We start from the raw sequence: 24,888 nt of genomic DNA, 5'->3' as shown, positions 1-24,888 counted from the left end.
AGTTCTAGAAAAAATTGCCTTATAATACGGTAAAAATGGTTATTGCCCTGTGAAGTTCAGATTGCAGGAACTCAAATTATTGGTCGTGTGGCTCAAAATGGTTATTAATCCCACACTAGATTTGTTTTGTTATTGACCATATTGAAGCATTTGATGTGATCAACCGATATAAGCGATCATTGTTTTAAAGTAAACAAAAAAAAGACTGAATTACATTCTAACTGTGTGAAATATAATAAAATTAGTCTGATCCCAAATCACATTTCTCCACCACTCTGCAATCTCTCTGCTTATTTGATCTCACTGCATTTATGAAGGTGTGATCCGGTCTAATGTTATCTGAATCAATCACTGAGATGTGAAGGAGGGGCAGCAGTGATGTTTGTGACTGAAGGTCATGGAGGACTGATAAGAGGCCTGTGCAGCTTTCCAACTTATGCAAGACCCCCTAAAGAAAACCACCAGCTCCAACCGGACCTTTATCTGTGTGAATTCATCTGCTGACTGTCTTGCAACAGGTCATTTACCTTCAAGTGAAGTATCATGAGCGCAAGATTACCATCAGTGGGTGAAAAACGACTGAAGACAAATTACATATGTTTTTCAGTAGTATATTGAACTTTAACATATACATTCTATTTGCACGTTATATTATTATTGCAAATTATTCTGGTATATTGTAAAGTAAGTTTCCAGTACTGATACTATTTAAAATAGGCTTATACACTTTATTTAAACAATTTACGGTTTCTAACAATCCAACACTGCATAGAGAAAAACAACAGAAAATCATGTTCTATATTATATTTACAGCTAGAATATAACAAACTGAACTTTGGTTGCAGGGTTGCACAAATTGAATGAATTGTTCAAATTAAGTAAATTGGACAAGTATAGCAATATTTCTATTTTCAGTTCGGCCCAGTGTTGGGTAAGTTACTCTGAAAAGTAATGAATTACTAGTTACTAATTACATATTTAACAGTTTAGTTAGATTACTGGACAAATTACTCTCTCCAAAAAGTATTTAATTACTTTTTACTAATTACTTTCTATATCCTATATCAACCTTGATTAGTTAAGTGATTCAAGGATAGACTTGAAACGCCCTTTTCATTCATTCAAATAAATAATAGAAAACTTCATAAAATAGTATTATTAACTGACCAAAGTGTAACAAATGTAAGAATTATACATTAAAGCACCGATTTTAAAGTTAGACTGGAGATTTGATGTCAGTTCCACTATTGCACACACAAAGTAATAGTTTAATTACATTATATTACAGGAAAGATTAGAGTAATCCCTTACTTTACTTTTTCAAGGTAAAAGTAATTAAAGTACAGTAACTAATAACTTAGTAACTAGTTACACCCAAAACTGGTGCAGCGACCTAAAACTTTTAAAGTATTGCCGCAAAATTAACTATATTACATGATTCAGCATATGAGGATGTGTTGAGCATGCATTATTAAAGTAGACTTTACTTTCATTTGTTAATTCATAAACACCAAATGAACAGGGACATTTTGTCTGTGCCGCATAATACTTGGATCGAGTACAAAAGATACAAGGCTTAAGATAACATAACAATCCTTGATAAACAGAACATATAACAGCTATCTTCCGAGTCATTTTGATGAGAAAGTGCTTTGGCACGAACTGTACTATATAACTGCATGTGTGCATTTATTTAAATCTGATCCATAATAAAGACAAAAAGTGTTGATTTGATTGGGCCGTTCTGGCAATAGGATTGTGGTTGGAAGTCAGGAGAAGACGTACTTGCCTGGGACAGAATGGTGTCATCATCAGTGAACTCCCAGAATGTCAAGCGCTTGGCTGATAAGAGCATCTGATTGGACGTTCACGCTTACACCCCCATACGTCAATTAGGGTCAGGAGGAGAGGCCATGGGATTATATAATTTACTGTAGGACACATTCATTGTCAACCTGTTAAGGACAAACAGCAGTGTTGTAATGCATTTATGCCTCACAATGCAAATAATAAAGGTTCGGTGCTTTACTGGCCCCTAGTGGTCAGTTGAGTTAAGAACAGCGCCATTCAGCATGACCAAGCAAAAATTCCTCTCCAAAGGAGTCTTTGTAAAAAAAACACAGTCTGGTTAATATTAAGTCATTCCAACACTGAGTTTTAAACCAAATTCTGGACTTAAATACATCATTATTTCAGGAATGGCGTATACATTGGATAACGATTGCTTTAAGGTAACAATGCATGGATCCCATTTTTATTTGTATAAGATCTTAATATTATCTAATAGAAATTTAAGGTTGCAGTTAACGTAGCAAAATATACAACATCTGTGAATGTATTAACTTACTGTAACAGAGAAAAGCAATCATTACTTTTGAACTAATATAAAAAAATATTTATCAGAAATACAAACCAAAATGTATAATTCTTCTTAAATGAATTAAATAATGAGCTTCGTTTTGTACACCATTCATATAAAAAAGCAGCCAATGGTTGTAATTTACAACAACACAGACAACATTTAAAAAAACCCCCAGAGAATTCCTTTATACTTTTAATTTCCGGAGGGGATTCAAATCATTTACAGCTTTGTTTTAAGCATCCACATTAAAACATTAACTTAAAAAGAGGCATAAAGTAAAAAAACGGTTTATATAAACAGAAAGTTTACAACAAGGTGAACTCACATGCCACATGCCTCTGACGGTGAATGCGCACACTAAATTAAAAACTGTACACAGTCGCTGTATGGAGTATATACTCTAAATAGTGAATGCCTAAAAGTCTGATATTTCACACCTGGACCACATTGTCTCTCAGCTGATTAATACCAAGTATTTAAGTGTTATTAATATACACACATCTTCACCGTTTATGTCAAATAAAATCCAAAGTGCAGGTGCCGAAAACCGTAAGAGGAAATTTGTTGTGTTGATTTAGGATGCTAGGTGATGTTGTTCCAAGCAGCAAATATCCTTTTTTAGCATCAGGATGCCTTCTCTTTTTACACAAGGTGATGGTCATTGTACACTTTGATGCCCATTAAGATTACTTTCACATATTTCCTGTAGATTGAAAGACCCTTGACTCTCCCTGTGAAGCTAACGTTACTCAAAGACTACTTAATAGATTCTTGTAGGACTACTCTAGACACGATTACTATGATAGACAGCCTAACTTTATAAGATACTTTAGTTAGCATTTCTGTATATAAAGTACACCAAGTGCGTTGTAGTATACAATAGGTCAAACGGATCTTTGTACGGGTGAAAAGGCATAAAGTTCTGTTTGTCATCTCTTCAGAAAAAAAGTCAGAACAGTCCGTTTCATTACAAGCTTATATAAACACGACTTTGATGTTTCACACTGATTAATGTGGAAATCCGTTGGAGAAAACAGATGTTATAAATTCGACTCAGCTTTATTTAAAGGATCAGTTCACCCAAAAAATAAAAATTCTGTCATCATTTGCATATCTTCATGTCATTCCAACCTTTATGATTTTCTCTGTGAAACATTAAAGATGACTTTAACAAAATACTGACTGTTCTCAGATTCCTGGCAGTTCTTTCTAGATAAGGGAAGTGGATAGGGAATAGAGATGGGGAGCCCCCAAAATAACAAAAGAGCACCATAAAAGCAACCCATATGACGTTTGTGATACATTCCCAGTCGTACCTAGACACAATTGTTTTGTGCGAGTAAAGCCTGTTATTTTATAAAAATCTTCCATTCCACTGTAGTGTTGTAGTCCCCATCCACTTTCATTGTATGGAAACATATACAGAGGTTTGGAATGGTATGAATGTGAACAAATGTAGACAGAATTTTTACTAAACTATTCCTTCAAATCTGAACGTATGGCTGATGAGTCAAGATACAGTTTGGAGTGGAGAAGGTTAGGTTAAATCAGCCAGATAGCGAGATCTCATAGTCAATGACGGACGTGTGAGGTTCTCCAACCTTCCGTACGTTCTTAGCGTTAGTTATTCGTGCAGTGATGTCCACCGGTTTCTCAAAGTACTGGACCAGGGCATGTTCGGTCAAAACAGAAGCCAGGAACTGCTCGAACGTAATGGTCCAGTCATTATCGATACTGGTGCTGTGAGGCAGACCACCTTTCCCATGATGGCCTGCTCTTCCCTTGGGCCCACCGTTCCGTATAAGCACTGTGTCCTCGGCGATGTCCTCGCACTGAAGCTTGTCATCCAGCTCATGGGACCCTGCGCTCAGAACGGAGTATGAGGAAACGGACGTGTCATCTTTGGTCTCATCGTCAGAGATGAGCATGGCGGAGGATGTTGCAGTGTCTTTGGGGGAGGAATCTTCCAGCTTGATGTCCTCCATCAAGAGGGAACCCGTGACGCAGGAGTTGATCTCGGCGTCGCTCGTGCCGCTTGGCGGGACGCTTTGCTGGCGCCGGTCTCTCTGTTGCTTGCTTCCGCTAACTGAAACCTGATCGTCATCTTCGTCGTCGGCTTCCTCACCGTCTTTGCTAGCCGGAGAGCAGAAGAGTTTGCCCACCTCACCCATCTCCAGCAGCAGGCTGGTCACCGTGGCGGTGGCGTGGTACAGCTCCTGCTCATTGGGGTCTTCGCTGAACATGTTATATAGAGTCTTGCACAACTCGATGAACTGACTCTGATCAAAGGAGGAGAAAGAAACAGACCATCACATGACAGAAACATAAACATAAACAATCCTATTGTCATATTGCAGATTTATCCGTTAAAGGGAAGGACATTCAATGCAAACTATTCTGGCTAATACAGCTAAAATCTTTTGTATTTAATATTTTTACAATATTTTAATAGTTTACTTTAAGGTCCAATGTATGAAATTTAGCGGCATCTAATGGCGAGGTCGTGAATCACAAGCAACGGCTCACATCACCCCTCCCCCTCCATTTCGAAACAATACGATGGCTGATCTCTTTGCCGAATTACATAATGTACCATTTTCTTTTTTAAATAATCAATATATCACACAGATATTTTCCAAAACTCTTTTACTCTCCACACTATCATAGAAATATCCTATGTCTTAATGGAAGGTAGTCATAATTTAAGTGTGACTTCAGGTGTACCTGGTTGAGTTTGGGTAGATCCTTCATGTTCTCTAATTTAGATTTGGTCTCCTGGTTCCACAAGCGCAGGTAGGTACGGTAATCTGGAGTGTGTTTCTTAACTTTATTAAAAAAGATGCCCAGTTATATACTGCAAATGTAAGCATGACTTTTTGTCATATAAACTTTTAATAAATGATAACAAAACCTTTTTCAGTTTTAAAGGTGACCCTGACAAAACCATCATCCTTCTCAGTTCTGTTCTTGGGATCAACGCCTGTAAATGAGAAGACAAGGATGTAGGATTCCAGTATTTTAATGAGAATAAACAAACAATATGCAGATTAATATTATTAAAATGAATCAAAACTCTAACTAGTGAACTATCAGATGACTCAATAATAAAATAGTGAGGATGAAATTTTATGCACATGTATTATTTACCTGTTTTAAAACTAAGACAAGAAACACACCACAAAAAATAGCTGTACTGAAACGATATCTTTTACCTCTAAACATGCACAGTGCCCATGAGAAAGGCATTTTAGCAATGTCTGCATTTTTTATTAGCTTTGTTTAAAACTATGCATCATTTGAAACATTAAATATTCAAAACTTACACATTCTGAACTTGTTTTTGCAATAAATACAATGCAAAAAAATGGGGCGCATATATAAAATGTATAATTTACTATATTTGCCGTGCTAGAATAAAATGCAGTAAAAGCTGATATAGAACAGTGCGATGAAGCGTGGTGGACATGAATCCTGAGTTAGTACCGCTAGATGTCTCTGGAGTTATGTCTTCAAAGAAATACTGCATTGCTTCACAGGCCGAGTCAGGCTCCTCCTGTTCATGATTCAGCTCTGAGGAGTAAACCATAAATATTCAGCATCTTCTAGCAGGACTACACAATACATGGACTTTCGCAAAAACACAACTAAACACAGCTTGATTGTCATGCAGAATGTACTATAACAACCCCATTGTGAGACATGAAGTAAAACAATATTATTCCCATGTCAGAACGTTATAGCTCACCCACCTGGAAACACATGCATCTTGTACAGAAATTTGAGTTTCTCTGTCAGGTCACAATGACACAGTATACCTGCAAAACAGTACATTGCTTTGTGTATGCCAACAAGTTAAATGCATAACAAACACCTCGATAAATGTTCTGGTTTAAAACAGAGTTGTTGTAGTTTGATTTAAATTTTATTAATAATTTAAATTAGCTATCATTCTTAGATTTTTTCAAAAGTTAATTTAGCATTTTAAGGCCTAAATACACTTGACTTCTTTTTTGAAGCTGCTAGCTCTGTTTTACATAATAATACAGTAGTGGAGTAGGCGGGGCGAGACCGTGATTCAAGGCCGGTGAGTGAAGTGTTAATGAGCGCCAGCTGTGCACGCACCGGTCTCGTATCACGTAGGAGATCGGGAGCATAAAAGAACGAGCGTCCGGACCGTCAACATGTTTTTTTCGCCAGCCGTCGACCGTGAGGGGCGGCCGGCTGTCTTTTTACTTTTGATTTTGTAGTACCTGATACCGATCAGACACGCATAACAAATTAAATTTCTTAAATATTACAACAACACCCCTCACCCCACCAGCAAGCTAGTCGGTTGGGGGTCTACCCACAATCTGTAACTTACACCAAGAGCAGGACAAGATCTCTGGTGACCATAGCAACTCACACCAATCCATCAAGATAGAGTATTTTACGACGGAATGGAATGTAGGGAGCTGAACTCTCTTTACTCACTTTGGGGACAGACATACAATTCTAAATGCATTTATATGGAAATGTACATATATTCATTTATACCATTTCCATGTATTAATGTTCTTGTTGTTACGTCTGTTTTAAACATTAATCCAAAGTATCCATGGATGTGTGTTTAACTACTGGAATTATTAGATTTGTAGTAACTCATTTAACCAAGATGATATTTAGATCATGTTTGGTGTCTATGAGCTACATTTGTTATTTCCTTAATGTTGATGTTTGTTGTGTTTTGTTAACTCTTTTCATATTAGTTTTATCAAACTCTTAGAAATCTTCTTAGTGAACATCCAATCAGCTCTCACATGCAAAACACCATCTGAGAGACAAAGACAATTAACTTTCCCTCCAAAGTTGCCATCTCCTGATTGTATCAGTCACGTCTGTAGGATGTGACATCCTTACAGTTTAAAAGAGACCACGAGAAGAGTCTTTTTTGTTTTTGGTTCTTGTGTCAAGGTTTTAGGAGTTGTTCTTCAGGTTTGCAGTTTGTGGGGGTTTGTTCTTTCTCTCCTTGCGTTCTGCATCTCCAAAGGATGAACTAGAAGAAGACTTCACCTTTGACCCATAAGTTTGTGCCAGGCTGCGGCCTCGTCTTTCCAGATACAGATCCTCTCCATAAAACTGGTTCTCTCTGATCACTTTCAGCCAAGATCACCTGGAGCCTTAAGAAATTGCATCAGGACACTTTCTTTCTTTTGATGGGCAAGACGTGCAAGTATCAAACTTAGTCTTATTAATGGATGCATAGGGCATCATTAATCCTTTTAACAAAGGTGCTTTACAAGAAGAAACTGATGTTTAGTTCAGGCTATTGATCTTCTGAATATCATATACTGCCATAAATCCATACTCTGTTCTTCTCCCTGCTTCAACTTCAACCTTCTTCCAATGCTAAACTGTATGTGTGTGTGTTAGATTAGTATGTGCCTAGTCTAGGTAATAAAGGCCTGTTTTATTTCACACGTGATGTTGTTTGTAGTTCATGCTCATAATCCGGAGTCCCTAAACATGCCGATTCTTGCTACCTGCTCGTAATGCTAAGTGATTTCCCCAAATCATGAATTTGATCAAGATAATTATAATTGATCATTATTAATTAAATTCATCCCAATTTGGGTTGATATTTGTTTCCCTTACAAAGGGTGGTGGAGAATATATAACTTATAATTGTGATCAAAGCTCATGATGATTCTTACATATTTGATGAAGAATAGTGTTTAAATAATACTGTTCCTCATTGAATTCACTACAATTTTATGTAATTAAATGTTTAAATGTCTGCCGGTTCCTGTCTCTTTGCTTCCTTTTATTGAGTTTTTCTACATTGGTGCCGAAACCCGGGAGGAAGGAGAGACATGCTGTCGGAGAGTCCTTGCCCCCTAATGGCCTTGCGGTGCCGGTGGTTCTGGGGGAACGGAAGTGCACAGTGCGGCCATCGCCAAAGCTTCGGTGGGACGGCGACCTTTGCTGCCGCGCACCTGGGTCGAGGTGGGGTGGCTTTCGTCGAAGCGGTAGCGGGGGAGTTTGGTGCCGAGTTTGATACCGTTACAACACATTACCAAAATCAACGCGACCATACGCGCCAACCCGTTGGCTAAGGCTGTTATAGCCTCACTGGCTCCGTTAATGCAAGCTCAGTGCCCCCGGTCCCATATGGCATGACATTACCAAAACTTTGTATAAATGTTAGTTTAATTTTCACTGTCAAGAACTTCTGAGAAATTAGTATTGTAGTTTTTAAATATGTGATCAGTTATTGGAAGACGCTCTCTGTTTATAATTCAGATAGACTTCCATTACACTGCCTATGAAGCCTGTCTCTCTAAGCTGCTTCGAGCAAAAATGCCATCTTTAAACATCGCCGGCTGCTATTTTGTAACCACAATGCTAAAACCAAAAAAAGTGCCATTGTCAACTTTTTCTAGTCAAACTTGAAGTCAAGTGTGAACACGGCCTAATTTCTCATTTAGTTTAAGCTTTTCCAATCATTTAAATAGGTTTATTTATTAAGTTATTACGTTTTAATTTTAGCAAACTAAAATAACTTTAGTTTAAATGACTAATTTCAAACATTAACTTTGCATTTGAAAAACCTGATTCCTTTCTAAGCAACTCTGGTGCACACTCACTCAAGCCGCTGATGAACTCGCGGAAGTTTATGAGCCCGTCTGCGTTATTATCCTGCAGACGGAAGAAGCGCAGGGCCAGATCATCCGCGTGTGTGCCGCAGGCCCAGGGGAAGAGCAGCACGAAGAGGCCCTTGAACTGATCGAAGTCAATACGGTACTGCTCCAGGTAGGGCAGGCTCGGGTCGTGATGGCTCATGGGGTTACTGGTGCTGCCCCAGTAACAGCTGGTCAGATGCTCAGTCTGATGGAAAAACATTCATGGATCGGATGTGAAACTTTAATTATAAGCCAATGGATGAGATGAATGTTCATAATTAAACTCATTAGTCCAAATGAATGCTCATAACATGCAGAAGTTCTGAAATATAGATCCACTCTGAGCTGTGACTCACTTTAAACAGTGTGTAGAGCTCCTCCAGCTCATCAATGCTGAAAGCCGTCTCTGTCACTATGGTCCTCACCTGGAAAAAGGACAACAGGACAAAAATGAATGAGAGAGCAACTTTATTTACGGATTACATTTTCTCACATCAATTGTGAGAATCATGCAGTTCATGCATTTTTCATAGTTTGTTCATATTTTCAAATAGCAGTTCAATTATTTATTTATAGAAATCATACTATATTTCCCTGACTGTAAATACATCATATAAATACATTATTAATACATCACATGCATTTCCAGTCATTTTACAATGGAATCGCACATATTTGTTTTACAAAATCTATACGTAATTGACAGGTACAACGTGTGTGTAGTGATATTCATTACCACATTGCGTTTGGTGTTATCTTCAATAGCCTGGATGACTCTGAGCCTTTGTTTGAAACGCATCTGCTCGATGACGTCAGCTCTTATGGAGCCAAACTTCTGCACGTGACAGAATTAACACAAAAAGTTAAATATATCACATCTTATGAATGTAAGCGTAAACAAATCATAATGTTGATAAAGATAACAAAAAGATTCAGATGCTAAACCTCATAAGAACTGCGGACGAGTTTGAAGATGTCCACCTCTGGATGCGGCTCACCGTTATCGGTCAGGAGAGAGTGCAGGTGGGGAATTGGAGGAAGCGTGCTGTCTTTATTGGACACGCTGTCTAGATATCTACAACAGAAGGACACAAGCATGTGTGCTTTATTGTGTTTTCATAGAATTAACTTATTCTCAAAATCCCTTAAAGGTATGCTGTGAATGTGAACTGCTGTATGTAGTGTACTACATAGTATGCATGTAAAAAAGTGAGTGTACAGTACTACGTAGAAAACTACAGGTACTACATACAGCCAATCTGCAGTATATTACATATGGTTTACTTAAATGCAATGGACATCAAATAGTTTGCTCAAAACAATAGACTACATACAAACACACTGCACTTGCAGTATACACTCCAAATGCACCATGCTATATACAGTATATTGCACTTAAATAGCGAACTCTAATACACCCTGCAGTAATGTTATATAAAATTTACACATTGCAATTTACAACATACACCCACTCTGTAGTGTACAGTATACTGTAAACAAAACACAATGTACTACATATAACCACTTCACACTATACTGCATAAACTATACTAAAAGGGGTCCTATGGCGGAAATACTTTGGTGTGTTATAATTTGCCCATGCATGTATTAGACACGTAAAATTGCAAAAACAAAAGATGCATTCTATCTAAATGCGAATGCGAACCTAGACCTGCCTGAAACACCTCGTGTTACCACTCCCCCACACATGTATGTCACTTTGTGACATGATTTGACTAGGACCGCCCAAATGTATGTACGCAAGTAAGGTGGGCGGTCTTGTAAATCTCATTGTACCGTCGCAGGCGTTACATTTCCGTGCAGTATTCGACCAATCACTACGCACTAGTGACCTGGCCAATCATAGCACATCTCTCTTTTCAGAGCGATGAGCTTTGTAAAATATCAGCGCTTTTCAGAGAGGCTGAGCAAAGGGTAGATACAATCATGAATGGTATGTGGGAAATACAGCGTTTATTAACCTTAAATCGTGTATACACATTGTATGACATCTAAAGCAAACAATAATATTCGTTTTAGCCGAGTCAAAGGACCCCTTTAAATGCAATATACAACATACACACACTTAGCAGTATATAGTCTACTGCACTCATTAAACTCAAAGACATAATATATAACAATGTACTTGATATTCTACATACACCAACTCAGACGCAGACGCAGTAAGTATACTGTACTCACATGCAAAATACTGCATAAACCACTTTGTAATATACAACATATAGTTTACTCAGTGTGCCATATACTACATATGGATAGCTGACAAATATACTGTTATATGGTGTTACATAGCAAAATTGTTAACAATATACTATTTCAAATTATTAGTATTATTAATATTTATATCTATATTATAAAATAGCGTCTAAACTTTTGCTGTCACATCATAGGACACATTTCACATCAGTTTATTTGTCAACTACCAATATACAGTACTCAGAATCCTGATGTACTACATACAACCACTCTGCAGTAAACTACGTACAGTATAGTGTACTCAAAATTCAATATATTTCATGCATGCACCCTGCAATACACTACATACAGTACATTGTCCCTAAAATGCAATATGGCCAGTGGTTCTCATACACTACCTCCCGAGAATGGTCATGGCTTCTCCATCATCTTTGCAGGCCAGCAGCTGATGGATGTTAGCATCCAGCACCGAGAGCGCAAGCTGGAAGATGACCTTGATGCCCTCGTAGAAGAAGCAGTCCACCACCACCACGGCACTTTCGAACGGCATGACGGACAGGAAGAGCGTGAGGAACCACGACAGTGAGATGGTGGAGATGACGGCCAGCGCCTGCATGCAGTCGTACAGCTGAGGGACGTACACGTGAGCCAGCTCCTCGAATACACCCTGATCCACCAGAGCACCTGAGGAACAAACACAACATCACTGTCAACCTGTGGCTTCTACCCGAATGGAGAATCATTTGGAGAATAACTACCCTGGAGCTCACCTACAACTCTGGTGTTGTAGTAATCTGGTAGCATTCTTTCACATAGGGCAACCAGGAGCCAGAAGGCCTCTTCCTCTTTAGCGTACAGCAGGAGTACAGAGGTCACAATGTTCATAGCCTGTGGAAAAAATTAACTCGGATCAACATTTCTGAATTTTATATTTAAAGGGACAGACTCAAAATCCTGCTCATATCATTTTGGGTTCCCTAGATGAAACATATGATAACATTATTAAGATTTTAGGTGATCTGTCCCTTTAAGACTACATAAGGGTGTACATGTGTAGCCGTAAGCGTGCGTTCATACCTGACAGTAACCAATTTTGGGGTTGCGAAAAGCGTATGCCGTGAGGACTCGACGCAAGGCGGCGATGCCCATCTCATTCTGAAAGGCCGGATGCTCGGGAAGAGACCGATGCAAATCTCTCTCGATCTCCTCCGTGGCCAGATTATATTTCCCCATCGACTTTTCCACCAGATCCTCGTAATAACCAGGATGAGTAGCCATCTCATTAATCGCTCCTGTGAACATCAAATTTGACACGTTGAACCAACCACTCAGAACCCATTCATCGCTTTGAAACAAAACAAAGGATTCCGTTATTTTTTTCCACCGCTGCTGATGTAGACAACTGTAAATAAAAAACAACATGCACTACCACAAAAGTAGCTGATGCGCTCGTGTGTTTCAGTTTGTTTAGTGTGTTTGTGGCCTGTCAAGGTTTCGATACAGGTTGTTTTGCTGAACAATTTGATAACACATCTCATGAACAGGAAGCTGCTGTAAAAGACAAACAGGTATGTTCGTAACCACAAGTGAGCCACAAAAGAAAAGTAGGCTAACAGGTGTGTGCGTGCAAAGGAGTAAATACAGAAAAATCTTTCATCCACAGTTTATATAAGTGGTCATCTGTCAAGTTTTAAACTCACCAGAAAACAGGAGCCAGAGGTCTCCTCTCATGTTCTCCGGGATGCCCTGCAGCACCAGCTCTTTGGTCTTCTCCGTTCGGTACATACACAATCCCTGACCGTACTCGGCAAAGTGATTTTTCCAAGCCTGCTCTTTCAGAAACTCTTTAGCCTGAATGCATTTAAGAGAGAGGATGACATCATCGGAAGTGTTCAGGAGAGCATGTGAGAGAGGATTCAGTGTTTGTCAAGTATATTCTGGAAAGAATCTAACAAGCATCTTACTAACTCAAATACTGTCTAATACACTTGTTTCTGGATGACATTACATTTGTCTTTAATATATGCTCATACTCATTCAGTATTGAAAAAATTCAAAGCAGTTGACCGTCATGTTTTTTTCTACTTTAACTACAGCAAACCTCACTGACTATAAAATGCACTCGCTGCAACCTTTATGTTCCCAATACAAAACCTAAGATCACATGTTTTAAGCATGTGCAGCCCAATACCAGAAATGATCTAAATTACTAAATGTTATGTGATGGCATATGTTTGTGTGCATACTAGTTTGGGATTGAACTCCTCTGGTGATCGCCGGCGGTACATGGTCATCAGTGCCTGTGTAGCTGTGGGAACGGTGTTGTCGTTGAGATTAAACCTCTCGCTTTCTCCCTCAGAGCTGAGAGCACCGCGCTGAGGACTACAGGACAGAACACTGCCCTGCTGAGAGTACAACTACAAACAGAGCAGAAAATTGTATAGCGTAATCTAGTATAGTATAGCACCGTATAGTATGCATAGCATACCGTTGCATTGTGGGTAAAGTATGGCATAGCATGCAATATACTAAAGTACAATATACTGTATACATAGCAGAGCATGGCATAGTATAGAAAAGTACAATACATCACAGTAGGCCTATAGCATGCTGCAGCATATCATATCAAGGTGTACTGAAGACTACAGCACAGTATTACATAGTGTGCAGCATAGAGTAACAGTATAGCACAGTATGGTCATTACATGGTACAATAAAGTACAGTATAGTAGAGTGTAGTAAAGTATCATTCTGTTTTGTTTCAACAAATCAAACAACACAATCTTCCATATCACGTACAGTATAGGTAAGCACAGAACTCGATGTATATTTTCAGTAGAAGTATACAGAATATACTCATAAACACCAATATAACAAACATACAACATTCTGCCCACCTCGTCGTCGGAGCTGCTGAAGCTGCCTGTGATTTCTCTCTCAAAGTAGATTTTGGAAGAGGTCTGTTGCAGGAAGTCAGAGATCCTCTGCACCAGGAAGTCCCGATCTTTGAGGTTGGCAAAGAGGAAGGTCATCTTGTTTTTGGTGCTGATTGACAAGGGGCTGGGCAGGACGTTGGAGCTATCAGCTTTCTCAACGATGGTCACCTATTGAAGACAGATACAGAAGGAACAAGGCAGGATGATTTATAACAGGCGAGGGGTTCAGAATTGCTCACTAGGGATGCTACAGACAACAGATATTTAGATAGTCAGTGTCATCATGTGTAGTCAGTGTCATCATATGTGCTCAAACACAATATTGTGACTGATCGAGTCTGGCAGAGAATGTCTCATCTGTGACCGACCTCTCTGAGTGGGATAATCAGACTGCAAGCGGTTTCCTCTTTACTAGTGAAGCAAATATAATTGGTGGAGACGAACATCTGTCCGAGGATGTGCATCTTGTTGAAGGGAGTCCACAGGGTACAATCGGTGTGACCGTCCAGCTTCTCATCTTTGGGAAGGCGGAAAAGCGCCCGGTATCGTTCGCTTTTAGCCCTGGCGTCCAAATCCCTAAACACATTATATCTTTCAATTAGCTTCAGCTCCTTACGTTAACTACGAACATGATGAGCTTTACCTGTACAGACCTTTTGAGGGCTGACACCTTCTTGGGTGACTTCTTCTTCAATTTGGGCAGAGAGCGGTCCTGCTCGAAGCCCTTGTTATCCAGCAGCTGGCGCATGGCTATGTTGGCCAGCTGCTCCATGAGTTTGAAGGTCTCGTTGATATTCAGGAACATAGAGAAGACGTGCTCGCTAGTGCGCGTGCTGACTCGCACCATGTCAGGCAGCAGAAGGGTGGCATTCTTCTCCAGCTGCGTGATGTCAGCCCAGCGGATCACCAGCTTAACTGAAAAAATCATACATATTCATATAGAGATTCACATGCTTTGTGTTCAGATTCAAAGTGTAAACAAAGACAGAAGGATACAAGATGTTTGTTAAATATCTCAGTCTATAGTGCACAACATAAAAACTCTGAGGTTGTAAGGTGATTGTATGATAAGCTATTGTAGAAGCTAAAGAGGTTTAACTTCATTTAAAAGAACCGAATTACCAGTAAAGCACTAGCTTATCGCCGACGTCTGAGGCTGAAACTAGGTAAGCACTATACTATTTATTCATTATGCTTTAGAGAGATGAACGGAGAAGTCGCTGTTACCATGAAGCAGAATTTGCAGCCAAACAGCTCAGCAGCGAGTTTCAATAGTGTTTTCTGATAGATAAATGTTGTAAGAAATTATATGTTTAATGTTTAGTTATATACAGCCAAATGTTGGGCCAATGAAATTTCCACAGACCACAAAAATACAAATGAAACACAAAATGTCAAAATGATTGCGGGGCTCTCAAGTTTTGACTTGAGTTAGGAGTGAGACTGATCTGTAAAATGTGCTCCATAAATTTGTACAAATAAAACATATGTATTTAATTCAGCATCTCTTAGTGCAGGTTTGTGTGTGTGTGAGAGAGAGAGAGATCATGTTTAGTGTTGTTTATTGTAGGTGTTGGTAGCAGATTTTGAGGCCTTTAGCACAGGGGTTGGTGGCTCCCATTTGAAACACTGTGGTTCCTGGCCAGCCATTTTCACTGTCATGATGGATGACAGAGTTCCATCTAGTGCCAAGCTGTTCCAGGTTTTGGTTTTGTTTAGTCAAAAGTGGATTTTGTGTGCATGTGAAAGTTAAAACCAAAAGCAGCTTCCTGGACAGACCAATAACCAAAATCTGTCTTTAGCAATGCTATTTTCTGACTGGCTTTTCGGTAGATATATTTTTTTATTTGATTTGCTGGTGCGTGGCATGGCCTTCTGAACTCTATGGGGAACTCACTTGATTCCTCTAATAGCAGTTCGACTTGGTGGGCGTTATCCTGGAAATTACTCTGCTCGAAAAATACATGGTGTGATGTGTGAGCTGGTTGAAATGCGTGTGTCTCATGCCCAAGGCGTAAGACTATAGAGCCCTGTGATTGCTTGATTAAAATGATTCTTGACTTGAATATTTATGGCATATCCTTTAACAGAAAGTGACAGTTCTGAAAAAATAAATCATAGATAAATTCAGTGAATTTAGTATTCAGTTCAGCTATTTTAGTTGCCATTACTGTGTATACTAGTATCAGGTGTACTATAGATGGGTAGTTGACGAATAAAGATGGGCTGTGTCCTATATGGTGTGAAAATTTAGAAAGCATACTCGTGATTTAACATTGTTTTATATTAATTTATAATTGTATCTATCATAAAAAATAGTATAAAATATATTTTTTTTAAATGTTAGTCAATGTCCCAGATTAGCTTTAGCAACAACAGCCGGTAAAAACTCAAGAAATATGATTTATCACATGATTCCTGTTTATGATGAGGCATCAACCAACTTCAACACCTGTTACAGTACAAAGAGGAGTACTCTTTACATCTCATCAGGGCTGAGAGCTCCATCCTTACCCTCTTTTCCCAGTAGGTAGGAGTAGAAGCAGAGGTGGTTGATACTGAGGTACAGCCATCCCTGACGGGGCACTTTTCCCTTCCAGTAGCTGCAGGAGTAGTAGTTCACCAGCTTTTCCTCTTCGGGCATGCAGAAGAGCTTACGAAACTTTGCTGTTGCCTCTTTGAACTTATCGGTGTCATCATCTTCTTTGATGTCGTGACTTTTGTTGTATTCAGCTATGATGCCCTGAACAGCAAGACAGATATAGAGAGATTATGTCTCTGTTCTCCAAAACTGCTGCCATATGAGATATCCCAGAATATGCTGCTATTGACAATATTTTATTTTGCATTGACCATATTAAAAGAAAATGAACAATAACTTCCATTTTGTGATTATTTGTCAGTGCCTAACCTGAATTTTGCCCTTTACAAAAGTGGTGATGTCATTTTCATTCTCAAATATAGAGAGCGTCTGCAGGAGGTTCTGCTCCAGCCACTCCCAGTTCTCTGTGATCTCCTTACGAGAGCTCCCTAGAAGACATAAAAACATCAAGGCAGAGACACGTTTTGAGTTTGTAAAATAACACCAATATATACCACACATATTAAGTATCATCAATTTCAGTTCAAGTCAACATCCAAAACTACTTCATTGACTTGCAGAATTCTGCAGCAGATGGTTCAGAATACATAATTTAATTAACTCAACTCTCATTAAACAATAAATCAAAAAAAGTATTGGCAAGCTAAATGATTAAATACACCCTGTCTGCCACAAGATTAAAGTACGCGTAGTATAAATAGACTCTGCATTTAGCTAATGTGTGAAATACACGGTTATTTTAACATGATTTAAAGGGATAGTTCACCCAAAAACTCAAATTTGCTGTTTATTTACTCACCCCCAGGCCATCCGAGATGTAGGTGACATTTTTTCTTGAGTAGAACCATAAAGAAGATTGTTTGGTAAATCCGCAGCCCTTTTTACTTCATATCATGTGAGTCTATGGGGTCCACCTGTCTAAGAGTTCCTAAAGCACATAATTCCAAAAGAGCGCCTTCTGGCGACACGTTGACGTGTTGTGAAGCGAATCATTTTTAATAATATTAGTCATAATGTGCATCCTCATTACACGTCCCAATCGGGATCTTCTTGTAGTATTTGGTGGCGGATGGCATGGCAGCATCTGGTGCGTTTACCACAACCTTCAGAAAGGGAGTGTTGAGCGACAGGTGCTTTTTTGGAAATATGTGCTTTAGGAACTCTTAGACAGGTGGAGCCCATAGACTACCACTATATGAAGCAAACAATCTTCTTTATGGTTCTACTCAAGAAAATGTCAACTTCATCTCGGATGACCTGGGGGTGAGTAAATAAACAGCAAATTTGAGTTTTTGGGTGAACTATCCCTTTAATGATGATATTTGTAACTTCCCTCTATATCGCCATCTCTGTTTGAAACATAAAATAGCAGGTTATTTATCTTTACATAGGTTTAAGTTGTTACTGAACCAGTTTTTATTGAATCTAGTTTTTATATGCTTGCATTTCAGATTACAAGTACAAACACAAGATTAGTGCTAGAGGTATTTAGAGAACATACACACAGGTCTCTATTTTTGGTTACTTTTCTTTAATAAAGAGATTTACCAAATGGCTTGCAAGGAACAGCTTGTGAAACCTGAACCAAACAGCGTTCCCTTTAAACAAGATTAGCTAAGAAACAGAGCACTCTCTGCTCCTCTGGGAGGCAAGAGCTCTTTTTCATCTTTCCTTCGCTGACGCGCTCTGTAGAGCAGTTTGTCCATTTGGGGCTACTGTAGAAACAACATGCCGAATTCCATGTAAGGGGACCAGCCGGGTGTGTAGATAGAAATAGGTAATTCTAAGGTAATAAAAACATAACACTTCTCATTGTGTTAGGCACTTTTACACCTCTGAGGACAGTTATGTATAATACATTTAATAATGCATTTCTGTCATCATGCAACATGGACAGTTTTCACTTTAAATACCGATTGGCTGAGCCACGTTAGAAGGCATTATAAAATAACAAAAAAAACATACACCTGTGACAGTGCATCAATAGATCCATTGCTCAGCAACCATAGACTACACTACAAACGTCACTTGTTCTCTCACTATATAACCTGTCACACAGTAGCCTAGTGCCTTCCTCTACTTGCAGAGACTCTTGTAGTGATCTTATCCACACATTGGTTCAGCATCGGCAGGTTAACCGTGCTTAAACATTCCAACCAAACATCATGTTTTGTTGAAGCATCGATTTCTAAATCACCCCTAGCGCTGCGATCAACGTCGATGTTGTCTGAACTGAACTTTAAAATCCAAGACCGTAAGCAAACTCAAGCAACATTTGAAAGAGAAGTGGACATTGATTTCTTTCTTCCCATTCCACTTTAGAAGCAATAGGCCATGAGGTAATGCTCTGGCAATGAGAGGCCACCCGGGAGAAGGCGGAACGTGAGGGAATATACAGAATGGGAGGCATACGGAGGCAGTATGTTACCGTGGGCGATGGTCCAGTAAACCAGGGAATCGGGGGTCTGGTATAGGATCCTGTATGGAGCCACACGTGCACTGGAGTCCAACACGACATCAAGCGTTCCAACCAGCAGACCTTTGGGAAAACAGAATATTAGGCTACGGATTATAACGCTATGATACTGGAAAATGAGAGCAGTAGCTTCAAATAGCACAACTTTAGGACTCCCACATCTACTGGTCAATTACTTCCATCACTTTTGCCATTATTTCTCTTTTTTTGTTATTAGGATAAGGCTTTGGAAATGTTACTAAAAGATGTCATGATGCCCACATTTTAAACTTGAAACAAATGTAAATTCACTTTTAAAGATCGTAATAATTTATGACTTTTCTGAGCCTGGTTATCAAAACTGATTTTCCAAGCTTTTGCACATGCTAAATTTTGGATGTGTGGAATCTAGGCATTCTTCAAAATGTCTGTCAAGTTCTGCACATAAGCTGGTCCTTGCTGGTTTCTTTATCAAATATATTTGGCTAATATTATATTACTTCAAGTTATGAACAAAAAAGCAGCACTAGAAACCTTTGACCATGTTTAGATACATTCTACAGAAAGACCTTCAAAATCATCATGAAAAAAGCCCCTTTGACAAATTCAACAAATGACCAAACGCAAGAAACAGGATCTTGGATGTTACTGAACCATTGGGGTGTGAATAAATCTATGAATGTTCATTGTCACACTTCCTAAGTACTAGTTTCCTGGGTTTATATGTTATGTTTTATGTTTGTAAATCGGTGTATACTATATGATGCAAACAAAAATATTGCATTTAATTATCATTTTTTTAATCTTCTTGCCAACCATAGTAGTCTTGGTCATTGAAATGTAAATACTCAATGGAACTTATGGTTGCCCAATTTAAAAGGAGCAAACACTTGGCTTGATATTTATCAAACACTATCAAGGACAAAAAATATAAAAAATAGCCGGGGAAAAATATTGTGGTTTTATGCGCATCTGACCAACCAAAGTACTGATCTTGTTTCACAGCATCTGAAATGTTGCTACGGTCATTCTTAAATGCCTACGCAAATTTGTAAAAGTATTTCTTTAATTGCCTCCCAGAACTGTCATGACTGCGTTTCCCAAACAGCAGTATCATTTATATACAAAAATTATTAAATTCAGTGGCTTGTCTTACTTTTCTTACTAATATTTATTGAAAGTTTATTAGGAAGTGACGGTTGACTAGTTGAATGGAAACGGTGCTTATTCCCAATGATTAATGCTATATTCAAATTTTGAGCATTAGATGAATTCGCAACTTTGGATGAAAACCTGGATAATGCTGAGAAATATAGATTGTTATAAATTTGGTGGTGCAGATTATGTAAACCTGTTGGATCCCCAACAACAAACCTGAGGAACATTTGCATTGCCTCAAGGTAAAACTATGAGTATCTGAAAATCTAAGTATCTGACACGCCAAATTAGGCCATCTGCGAAACCTCCCCATCAACAATTTAAGCCTTCTGGCATCACACTTTATCTTCACATCTGCACCACTAAGTCTCTCCCTGATCTGAGAAGATCTACTTCAAGGTATCATGTTCAACATTGGTGGGATGCAACCTAGCTTGCGTTCAAATGCAGAGTCATGATAAACTGGAACATGTACCAGAAATCTAACATGTAGCATTTCCCCTTCCATTTCACGTCCTATAAGGTGTTGTGTGTATGAGTGGTGAAAAACAGGGATCTTCTAAACAAGCCTGTCTTCCTCTTTCTGCACAGGAACATATGTGCGATGACACCCCCTCCTGAACATGTGACTTTCTGTTCCTGCTTTGATATGCTCGGATGAGCAATGGTTTCCTTGGTTGCAGAAACAAGAGCGCAGGGATTTCAGAATACAGTAAATCTCACATGATCTATTCAGTTACAGGCCCTACCGTTCACCACTATGAGCCCTAAGTAAACTGGAATTGTGTTGTGGGATACAGTTTTCCACACAGCATTCTATTTGCACATTTTGGCAAATGTGGTGGGTCATCCTTGCATCCCCTGCTTAGGCTATTCTACATATAATTACATTGAGGTTTGTACAGCAATCGCATATCTATTAATACTTGTGTTACTGCTTTCTCTTAGTAGAAATGAACAGAAATGATTCTGCAAATCTGATGTCTTCCTAAGCAGTCGAGGAGTGTGGGAGGAACATTTGTTTGTCTTTTCTAATTCTAAATATAGACAGTAGCTGCTCTCAATCGCATTCATCGTCAGATCATCTCTGCTCACACAAAAACAGCCACTTTGCAACACATGGGCAAAATCAATATCTTTTTTAAACAGCAGCGGCACTGTACTGAAGAGCATAACAGCATTTTAAACAATGTTTGGCTTCCTAAAGCCATGCTGAGCACAGCATCAACACCTAATGGACTAAATATGAGGCTATACTGGCTGTCATTTTAAAAAGGGAGTCAAATATAATTTTTATTAGAAAAAACAATACCCCCGAAGACAATGATAGTATTCTTAGATATATTTTATTTAAATATCAATTTTGTCTGGTTTTTCCTAAATTAATTAGTAAACTTGAAGAAAATATAACACGATTATGGTATACCGCTGATTATTTGCTTTTGTAAGAAATTAATGTTAAAAAGAAGTTGCATAACTCTATGGAGAAAATACATAAAAAAAGCCGGAGGTATTTTTCTTGACCAAAGTTTGGATCTTAAATCTGTCTAGTAGAAACAGCAGATATCAAATACGTTTCAGAAATAAAAAAATATTTAAAATAAATAATTCTGAAACCTATAAAAACATATCATCAAGTGGACTTAAAGTTTATCAAGTGAAGATCATTCGCAAGAAACTCTGGTTCTCTTCTCATTGACAAACATACAAAACATATTCAATACTTCTCAGGGGCTTTTGGCCAACTGCGATCTACCCAAGATTCTTCTGAGAAAGTCTGCTGGGCCGTACCAGGATGATCAGCTCTCACTAGAAACTGGCACATTTATGTAACAATGATGACATCATCTTTTCTCAGTTTTGTGTCTGTGTACGCTTTGTGTCTGTCTTCCATCGCTGATAGACACAAAGAGGTTGACACACAAATAAATACTGGAAAAGTTTCAATTCTCAGCTGTATCTTTATCTTAAAGATCTAATTTCAAAAACCTGTTCCTTTCAAAGGTTAGCATGAAACAGCAGATACTAGTCAATAAGAGATAAAGAAGTTGAAAGCAAACGTCTTGCATACCTGTTGACCAACTAGAAATTCAGGTCTGGTCAGCGGGTGAGGCGCTCGTCAATAAAACATTTCACAATATCAAACAAGGTTCCATTTATTGTCCTGCAGGAGGGTTTTTTAATCAGCTTAACCAAACAGAGATTGTTTTGTTTTTAATAACGGTAATTTTTACTAGGTCATTAGTGCCACATTGGCAGGTACATTGGACTGAATAACTTTAAGATCTTTCTAACATGAAATGAGGAAACTCAATCCAGATTTGCGATCTTACTGGAATTAAAGTATATATTCAATTTATTGAAAGCAAGAAGAAGTGTTTTGAAGACAGTAAAGATATTTTTGATAATGTGCGATTTTTACTAAACGGTTTTCATGGCAAAAAAGACAAAAGTTTCCAATCTATAAATAATTGTATCAAATTAATCTTAACAGGTGCAGATCTACCATCTACTATGTTGGAGTGTCAAGAAGATAATCAACAATATTGACACAATATCAATAATCATGGCAATCGATATTGGTTTATTTACAATACCGGTATGTCATGACATCAGTGACATATTTAGCTATAACCTTAACATAACACTAGATCGAATGGCTCCCTCAACTGGACAATGTTATTGGAAAGTAGTCTAAAAACTACAAATTAACCAGCCAAATATAGTTTTTCTTTACATTTACACATTTGGCAGACGTTTATCGCCACTGCGACTTACATTTATTGTACACAACCTAGGTTAATAGACTTTATTAGTATGTGTGTTTCCTGGGCATTGAACCTGCAACCTTTGCCTTGCAAACGCAATGCTCTACCATTTGAAATACGGGAACCTATTTTATCAACCTGCAAAAATGATCGGTTTAAAAATAATTCTAAAATCGTGTGGCTCAACATGCATCCTTTGGTTTTGAGCAAACATATGGAGCACATAACAGCTGAAGTACATGCTGTCTAAAAATATTATTATATCTAATAATATAAAATATTTCGATTTATATTTCGTTCCAATTGTTATGCTTTAAAAACACTACCCACATAAAAAAGTACATGAAAACAGAGGCACTTAGTAATGCATTTTTCTCATTTTCTAAAATCGTCTTCTCCACACTCAGGTAAACGCGCACAATTGCGTTACGCGTAAAACTAAAGCAGCGTGACCAATAACAAGAGACGTCCGTCCGACTTGCATTAAACACACCTCTATGGTTTTACCCACGTGTGCAAAACAGTCTCTCATCTAAATAACATTATTGTGCAGGAACTTTAGTCAATAATTGATAGAATTACCCGCGAGTCCGCCTCCTCCGTCGCCATGGCCCTTTCTCTTCTGGAGGATGAAATAAGGATTCGCTCTCTCTGTCATCCATAAAGCGCTGGCCAACAACACCTCTTCGGGGTTGACCCACATCTTCACCACGATATCCTTACCAGGGCATCAACAATAAAACAAATTTGAGGGGTCCAGTATGGAATCGCCGTCCTTAAGCTTATCGAAGTGTAAAATCGGGCACCCTTTAAACGAGAATCCACGCGCTTCGACAACCGGTGACAAAGCACAATTACAGGTTATCAGTGGCATATAATATCCACATATTTAAAGCAAACGCGCATATAATATCTCTCTCTCTATATGATCTTCCCGCATCGCTATTGAGAGCCGCGCTTACACCACCTCACATCTAACAAACAGCATCATTGCCACCTTACAGAAAGGACAACGACATTACGCCTGACGATGACTGTTAGTGCTCTTGAAATGCAGAACCTGTATATTCCAATGTTTCATCCCGAGGATGTGTATATTTTCGGCGTTTCAATCTCGGTCTTTGTTATTCGAAACTAGATCAATTGCAACCCCCGGACATTACTGCGTCTCCTTTCACTTCAACGCAAAAGAAAAAGGATAGAATTTGTAACCGCACGCTCCGTTGATGTTTAGTAAATGAAACGACCCGACAATTACTTCCTAACACGTAAAACAAACAATGCATGACATTTCTATCCTGTTTCAATGATGCTTGACTCTCTAGCGCCACTGCAGTACGCGGCAGCGCTCTGTCAGCGTGCGTCACGGGCAGGCCGTCGTGACGTCATATTGGTGGGCGGACAACATTGATCATGTACAAGAAAATTTATTGACAATATTATTTTTGTTGTTTAATCAAACGGATATTAAAACAAACATTATTATATCAATACGCAAGTAAATATAAATTATTTAATTTGATTTAACAAATGATGATTGAATGATTTATTAAGTATATTTTTTAGTATATTTTATTTTTAGTTGATTGTTGTATAAGTGAAAGGTGGAATTGAATGAGAGCTCTGTGTGTATATCATAATATCATAAAACTACTTGTGTCAAAAAAAACCTATTTGTTTTATTAATAGGTCAAGTAAATATAAAAACAGACACCTGTGTGCAGGGGG

The 24,888-nt window shown here is 38.5% G+C and overlaps 1 protein-coding gene across 1 annotated transcript; it reads right to left on the bottom strand.

Annotated features, from left to right (window-relative positions):
- Positions 1 to 2,541: 2,541 nt before the first annotated feature.
- Positions 2,542 to 24,484, bottom strand: tbc1d9 (TBC1 domain family, member 9 (with GRAM domain)). The gene is made up of 21 exons (XM_056729763.1): positions 23,743 to 24,484; positions 19,208 to 19,318; positions 17,089 to 17,207; positions 16,692 to 16,920; positions 14,831 to 15,092; positions 14,546 to 14,753; positions 14,139 to 14,345; positions 13,488 to 13,658; positions 12,942 to 13,092; positions 12,319 to 12,533; positions 12,012 to 12,129; positions 11,640 to 11,925; positions 9,970 to 10,099; positions 9,761 to 9,859; positions 9,381 to 9,449; positions 8,989 to 9,229; positions 6,112 to 6,177; positions 5,846 to 5,932; positions 5,274 to 5,342; positions 5,087 to 5,187; positions 2,542 to 4,641 (listed from the first exon to the last, which is right to left on the bottom strand). Exons 1-21 carry the CDS (start codon positions 23,861 to 23,863, stop codon positions 3,910 to 3,912), a joined length of 3,792 nt encoding a protein of 1,263 aa, XP_056585741.1. The 5' UTR covers positions 23,864 to 24,484; the 3' UTR covers positions 2,542 to 3,909.
- Positions 24,485 to 24,888: the final 404 nt, after the last annotated feature.

The sequence above is a fragment of the Triplophysa dalaica genome, chromosome 2 (genome assembly GCF_015846415.1).
Source record: "Triplophysa dalaica isolate WHDGS20190420 chromosome 2, ASM1584641v1, whole genome shotgun sequence".
Classification (NCBI taxonomy): domain Eukaryota; kingdom Metazoa; phylum Chordata; class Actinopteri; order Cypriniformes; family Nemacheilidae; genus Triplophysa; species Triplophysa dalaica.
This window is presented reverse-complemented; position numbering and strand designations above follow the sequence as displayed.

Coding starts and splice junctions, on each gene's coding strand:
- tbc1d9 (XM_056729763.1), bottom strand. CDS start 23,863: ATGTGGGTCAACCCCGAAGAGGTGTTGTTGGCCAGCGCTTTATGGATG. Junction 14,346..14,545: donor TGATTATCCCACTCAGAGAG/GTCGGTCACAGA, acceptor TGTCTTCAATAG/GTGACCATCGTTGAGAAAGC. Junction 4,642..5,086: donor ATCTACCCAAACTCAACCAG/GTACACCTGAAG, acceptor TCCTTTGATCAG/AGTCAGTTCATCGAGTTGTG.